Genomic DNA, 7,238 nt, shown 5'->3' with positions numbered 1-7,238 from the left:
CAAAATACTAATGCAAGCAGTAGGAAGAAAGACATAGGCGATATAGGAATGATCAAGGGGAGTTTGCTTGCCTTGCTGCTCTGCGCCAAAGGACTGATCGGCAGGGTCGTAGATGTACCCGGCAGCAGCGTCAGTCTCGGGGTCTACCGGTAAGAAGAGGGGGAAGAAACAATAAATAATAGCACCGATGCAACACAAAGCATGACATGGCAAGATGCAGGCTAGACATGAGCTAACGCAGCAACATCCGTCATAAACGGGTCGGAAGAATATCTGACGATATTTTCCGGGTCTCGGGCTACTACCGGTTATACTGGAAACGATGGAAAAGTTCCATGTTTGCTATGCTAGGGACGCGTGACAGACGAACGGGCCGTGTATCCGGGTTCGTCTCGTTTTGCTGATCAACTTTCATGTTGAAATTATTTCGATCTGACTTACGGATTATTTTATAATAATTTTCAAAGTTTTATTAATTATTTAGGAATTAAAAACAGATTTAAAAGATTTAATAAAATTCTATTATGACATCATCGCGATGTCAGGCTGACATCAACGTTTGACCGGTCAACTGACCTGCGGGTCCCGAACGTCATAGGCACAAGTTTTTATTAAGATTAATTATTTATTAATCAGATTAATTCAACGAGGGACCCACGTGTCATACTCTAATTATGTTAATTAATTATTTTAACTAATATATCTATTTATTTATTTATTTAAGAAAACATTATTTTTATAATTTATATTAACTCTCGCGTGGGGCCTCCCTGTCATAGACAGCGGGTGCATTGGCCCCACCGGTAAGTGACCCAAGGCCATTTACTCATCTTTTTTATTAGATACCTAACCGTGCAAATACCGTATTTCTTTAAATATCCATATACGCAAATACATACATCACATCTCATACATACATACATACATACGCATTTAATACATCATTTATTTTTATTTCTTTTTTCTTTTCTCTCACAACACTCATCTCTCTCTGTGTTAACACTCTGCTAACACAACCTAGAGGAACCAAATACTCAAATCCTCCTACCGGAGTCTACCATTGACGGATCGGGGCCCCGTTTGCCGGAACGGAACCGGGACGGCGAGGAGATCGACACGGTGGGAGGAGCCCGAGGAGGGGCTCACCGACGGTGACGTGACGGCCCGGTGAAGCCGGAGTTCGCACGAAGGTGACGGTGGAGACGGCGTGGAGGCGGTGACGGTGACGGTGACGATGGTGGTGACGTGCCGGCGAGGGGGAGCCGGTCGGATCCGGCGAGATGATGACGTCTCCCTGCCCGGTCCCTCCCGGACCGAGCGGGAGATGGCCGACGGGGGGCCGGGGCTCGCCGCGGGGAGGAGGAGGCCGAGGGGCGGCCGGGGCTCGCCGCGGGAAGGAGGGTCGTGGGGGGGCTGCCGGCGGGAGGAGGAGAGGCCGCCGGGGTGTCTCAACGGAGGGAGGGCTGCTCGCCGGCGGGGGGGGGGGGGGGGAAGGAAGGCTGCCGGCGGGAGGAAGGAGGAGGATGGATCTGGGAGAGGAGGCGCACGGGCGAGAGGGAGACCGTGGTGGGGGGGCTGCTCGCCGGCGGGGAGGGGAGGCGCGCCGGCCAGGGAGGGGCGCCGGCCGAGGCGGGCGAGGTGGAGAGGAGGGAGGCGACGGGATGTGGAGGGGGGGTCATGTCTGTCGTGGGAGGGAGATGGAGGCGACGTGGGAGGGAGGCGGGTCGTGGGGAGGGGCGGTCTGGCGTGGGGTGAGGGGGGCGTCTCGTGGGCAGGGAGAGAGTCACGAGAGGGAAGGAGCGTCGGTAGGTGGGGTGGGGCCCCCCCACGAGGGGGGTGGCTGGCGGCGGCGCACGGGGGGGGGGGGGGGAGGGGAGTAGCGAGGGAGGCTGCTCGCCAGGGGGGGCGCGCTAGGGTTGCGGGATGAGGGGGGTGGCCGGCTGGGCCTTGAGCCCAGTTGGGCCAAGGGGTGGGGTTGCTTTCTTTTTTCTTTTCTTTTTTTTTTGATTTGTTTTGTTTTGTTTTACCTTTTCCCTTTTTATTATTTCTTTCTTTCAGTTTTCTTTTCTTTCTTTTATCATTATTATTTCTTTAATACTTTCCTTTTTTTTACATATATATTCTTTTAATATTTGCAATGAACTCATAACGTACTCTTCGTTTGTCTTCAAATTTTGAATCCGGACAAAACTCGAATCAACGCGGGTCTGAGATGGGAATCCGATGACGTGGCATCATTAGCGGTTGATCACTGTAGCTTAATTACAATAATCACTGTAGCAAAAGTCGAGGATGTCACAGGCATGGACAAGCTTGTGAAGCTCCCATCGCCATGCTGCAGCGGTGCGACATCAACGTTGTCATCCCCGTCGCGAGCCACTCCGCAAGCCAACCGAAGGCAACGAGGCAGGCCCGACCTGACACAGATCGGCCGGCCCAGATCTTGGCCTGCAGGGCCGGAGCGTCACCACCGTCTCCCAGCCACCAATGACAGCACCACCGCCACCAAGACCACCCATGCCGCACAAGGGGGGAAGCCCCCCTGCGCCGGGTCACTGCCGTCGAGGAGCACCACCACGCCCCGGGCTGCCTCGCTCCACCCGAGCCAGGAGGGGAAGGGTCGGAGGCCCGTCGCCATCGGGCCACCCGACCAAGGGCCGACGCGACACACCGACGATGGCGGGAGGGAGAAGGGAATGAGGGGCGAGGAGGCGGGTTGCGGGGGGGGGGGGGGGGCATGGGCCGGCTGCCGCAGGGGCGGCGCGGATCGCGGAAGGGGAGGGGTTGGGAGGGGGAGGACATGAAAATCAACTAAGACATGAAAATCAACTAAGAGTACACACTATCTCTGTTTGGAACCACAATAGATTATAATAATTTGGATTACAAAGATAGATTATATAATCTGGTTTATAAAAATAATCCACGTGGACATGTTTGGAGGCCAGATTATATAAACTGTAATTCAGGTTTTACATTGTACAATGACATGTCTGCCCTGTTTATAAAAATAGGACAGTGGCGGTGGCAGTAGGTAATTATCTCCAAGTTTACAAGGGTAATAGGTCATTAGTAATCCATTATCTGATTTTAGCTGGGTAGAGTAGATTATGAGTTTTTAATAATCTGATCATCTAGTCTAGTTTTTAAAATCTACAATATAAGCTGTCTTGTTTGAAAACATAATAGATTATAAAAACCAGATTATATAATCTGGATGGTTCTAAACAGAGCCTAAGAGTACGCACCTATCTCTCAGTGAAACCCTACAATGCACTGCAATACTTTCAAACAATGCTTACAAACCGGTCTTATATTGTGGACGAAGGTAAGTAGTAGTTTTCAATAATCTTTCGCAAAGAAAAACTAGTTTGCAATAATAATAGCTCCCGTTTCTTCTTGCGGGATAAAAACCAACATAGCAACAAGGTTTATTTAACGAAACCGCGATTTAGCGACAAGTGGCAGATCGGACTTGGGCCGCACCGAGAGGCCGTTCACCTCGCGCATGTCCAGCGACGTCCCGCCGGCTGGCTCCCAGTCGAAATGGTAGAGCAAGCTCGCGAGCGCCATCTCAATGGTCGGCGCCGCGAATCCGACCCCGGGGCACCCCCTCCGCCCAGCACCGAATGGTATCAGCTGGAAGTCTTGCCCCTTGTAGTCCACCGCGCCATCGAGAAACCTCTCCGGGACGAACTCCTCAGCGCGCTCCCATGCCACCGTATCCCGGCCGATCGCCCAGGCGTTGATGACGACCCGCGTGCCAGCGGGGACGTGGTGACCGAGTATCTCAGCGTCGGTTTGTGGCTCTCGGGGCACGAGGAGCGGAACCGGTGGGTGCAGGCGTAGCGTCTCCTTGACCACGGCCTTGAGGTAGTGCAGCTTGTGAAGGTGATCCTCGGTGATAACCTGCACGGAGCTGCCACCGACGGCCGCCGTGAGCTCGTCCTGGAGCTTGCACATGCTGTCCGGGTGCGTGATGAGCTCCGCCATGGCCCACTCTATTGCCGTGCTGGTGGTGTCCGTGCCCGCCGCGAACATGTCCTGAGCGTCGATGACGTACGTACAAGAAACATGTTAACCACTAACAACTACTCCTAGCACGGTGGCATAACAAACACGTACCAGGATGATGGCCTTGATTTCGGTCGTGTTGAGCCGCATGCCCGCTTCTTTGTCAGCGTTCACGTCCAACAACACGTCCACGAAATCCCTGTGATCGCCACCGTCATCTCCAGTTTGCTGGCCGGCTTGACGCCGGCGGCGGTGGTCGTCGATCACCTTCTCGAGCACACCGTCCAGCGCCTTGAACGTCCGTCTGATCTTCCCCTCCAGCCCCCTCAAGGCGTCCAACCACCCCAGCCACGGCAGGAGCTCCCCCACAGTCGCCGTGCCGAGGAGCTCCTCGAAGTCGTTGAACACCTTCCTCAGCTCGCGTCCCTTGTTGCCTTCTTCGTACAGGCCGCGCGCGCTGTCGTCCCCGAACGCGGCGCGCGAGACCACCGTGTTGGCGTAGGCGATGAGGAGCTCACACAGGTTCACGACGGCGCCGCCCGCCCCCGCTCCGCGCACGCGCTCGACCAGCGCGGCGGCCTCCTCTTCTCGGACGCCGCGGAAGGAGAGGATGCGGAGCGGGCTGAGGAGGTGGATCACGCACACGCGGCGCGCCTGGCGCCAGTACTCGCCGTAAGGCGCGAACGCTACGTCGCGCCCGTAGAGGAGCCGCTCGGCCATGGCGCTTCGGGGCCGGCTCGCGAAGGTCAGGTCGCGGATCCTCATCACCTCCTCGGCGGCGGCCGGCGAGGACACGACCACGACGGGCACGCGACCGAGCCGGAGCAGCAGAACCGGGCCGTGCGCGGCGGCCAGGGACCGCATGGCCCGGTGCGGCAACGAGCCGAGGAGATGCAGGTGGCCGAGCAGAGGAAGACCGCGCGGCGACGGCGGAAGCTGCCACCGTCCTCCATCGCTGCCGCTGCGCAGACGGACGGGCTTACGAAGGATGTACAAGAAAGATACGGCGAAGGCGAGGAGGAGGAGCACGAGTGCAAGAGGCGAGACGGCCATGTCGTCTGGACGAGCGTGCGTTCTCGACTTCTGGCGCCGTAATTGTAACGCCGTCGACTGCGTGAATGGACTAGCTCAGTGGGGCACGATTACTATGTGCAGATGTTTGCAGCGAGTCCATTTCAAAATATTCGCTGTGTCTCTCCTAAACATAGGACAAGCTGCACCGTGCTCAACTTCAACCGATCTGCTGACTGGTGATGGACGTGAATCAAGTAACTATGCACTGAAGGCGTCCACGAAAATATATATGTGGTGGCGTTGCCGTGTTGAATGAAGTGGAAATAGATCGAGAGATGAGTGGTTACTTGTTCCGTGCAAAAAATGAGGAAAAGAAAGGTATAGATGCTAGTGGTAAGTCCGTTAAAAATGAATTTACGGTCAGTCGAATCGTTTTCAGCCTTCAGATAGATCCAATCGTGTAAATATCTTCTACTACCTGTCAACCAAGTGGGAGTTTCCGTTGAAGAGTCGCACGTTTGATAGTACTTTGTTTCGCAGGAGTGCACGTCAAAAAGAATAATCGAAGGGATAAGCATACAAAGGAGCATCAACATAATGTTTGCTCTCCTAGGGTTTCCGCTGGTCAGCCGCCGGCCGCCACCTTGGCGGGGGCGGATTGGCCGGCGTCTTGCTGTCCCAGGTCGGCACCTTGAGGTATCGGCTCTGGTCTATCTCTCCAAGACGAGCTTGATGGCTGATGAATTTCACATGATAGTAGGATCATGATTTCTACTCTATTTGCTTTTAATTGGATCATCAACTTGGTCATGGGTGTTTGAGGTTTGGAGATTGTGCTCTTGACCCTCCCTGAAGGGTGTTCCGTCCCAGAATTTGCTGCCCCCTAGCGACAGTAAACTAGGGTTTTCTGTCCTCCAGCGGTGCTGCCGACAGAGAGTTTTATCTTCGTCAATGAAACTGCTCAGCTGGAATTGTCGTAGCCTACAACAGGCTGCGACAAAGAGGGCACTTGTTGATGTTGTGAATGAAAGGTCCCCTCGGAGACTCACCTTGATGAGTGGCCAGCGGAATGTCTTCGTCGTTGTCTGAAGATGGATCACAAGGAGGTTGTGAGGCGTAATGGTAGTTCTGGGGGCCTCTTGCTCCATTGGAAGAAGGAAATCGCCGTGTCACTCAGACATAAAACAACAAACTATATTGATGTGTATGTTGGCAGTGGGCAAGAAAACTTTTGACGCCTCACAGGGTTATATGGGGAGCCAAAGTGGGCTGAAAAGCACCTAACTTGGCAGCGGCTTAGGGAGCTTAGAGGGGCCTGTAACACCCCATGGCTGGTTATTGAAGACTTGAATGAGATTATGTATCCGTTTGAGAAGGAGGGAGGGAGAGCTAGACCAGCCCAGTTCATGCAAGCTTTTAGAGACGTGGTTGAAGAATGCCAATTATGTGACCTAGGGTATGAAGGAGATATATTTAATTACCTGGCATAGAGGGGAAATTAGGGAGCGTCTTGATCGGGCCTTAAGCTCTGAAATCTGGAATAATATGTTTGCTGATGCAAAGTTAGAGACACTCCAATGTTACAAGTCTGATCATCGACCGCTGCTTCTAAGCTTTGCTGAAGAACCGACACAGGAGTTTATTGGGCCTTCTGTACTCAGATTTGAAGCTCGTTGGCTAAGAGAGTCAGGATTTGGTGCAGTTGTGGAAGAGGCTTGGGCTGCATCCGGGCCGCGGGGCCAGAATTTGAATCTAGCTGCGCGCCTTGCACTGGTCCATGCTCATATTCACAAGTGGGATCGCAACACGTACGTTGAAGCGAACAACGAATGAGTTGAGGAAAGCACAAAGGGAGTTGGAAGCGGTCACTAGGGAGGAGCTGACGCCTGAAAATATTCAGAGACATAAACAGTTAGCAACAGATATTGAAAAACTACTTGAATATGAAGAGATTCAGTGGGCGCAACGGAGCACAGTAGACTGGTTGAAGTTTAGGGATAGAAATACCCAATATTTCCGGAATTTTGTCTCTGCTCGAAAGAAGGGAAATAGAATTACTCGTTTAAAGGATGACAGTGGAAATTGGCAAGAAGGTACGGCGTACTTGAATCCTCTTATCAATGAATATTTCACACGCCTTTTTGCCATAGAGATTGATGAACCAGATCCGTCTCTTATTGACTTGTTCGTTCCTCGGGTAACAACAGAAA

At 53.3% G+C, this 7,238-nt stretch overlaps 1 protein-coding gene across 1 annotated transcript; it reads right to left on the bottom strand.

The window, feature by feature from the left end:
- Window positions 1-3,282: 3,282 nt before the first annotated feature.
- On the bottom strand, window positions 3,283-5,216 carry LOC123439676 (cytochrome P450 71A1-like). The gene is made up of 2 exons (XM_045116366.1): window positions 4,126-5,216; window positions 3,283-4,044 (listed from the first exon to the last, which is right to left on the bottom strand). Exons 1-2 carry the CDS (start codon window positions 5,065-5,067, stop codon window positions 3,436-3,438), a joined length of 1,551 nt encoding a protein of 516 aa, XP_044972301.1. The 5' UTR covers window positions 5,068-5,216; the 3' UTR covers window positions 3,283-3,435.
- Between the last annotated feature and the right edge of the window lie 2,022 nt (window positions 5,217-7,238).

Source organism: Hordeum vulgare, chromosome 3H (genome assembly GCF_904849725.1).
Source record: "Hordeum vulgare subsp. vulgare chromosome 3H, MorexV3_pseudomolecules_assembly, whole genome shotgun sequence".
Lineage (NCBI taxonomy): Eukaryota > Viridiplantae > Streptophyta > Magnoliopsida > Poales > Poaceae > Hordeum > Hordeum vulgare.
This window is presented reverse-complemented; position numbering and strand designations above follow the sequence as displayed.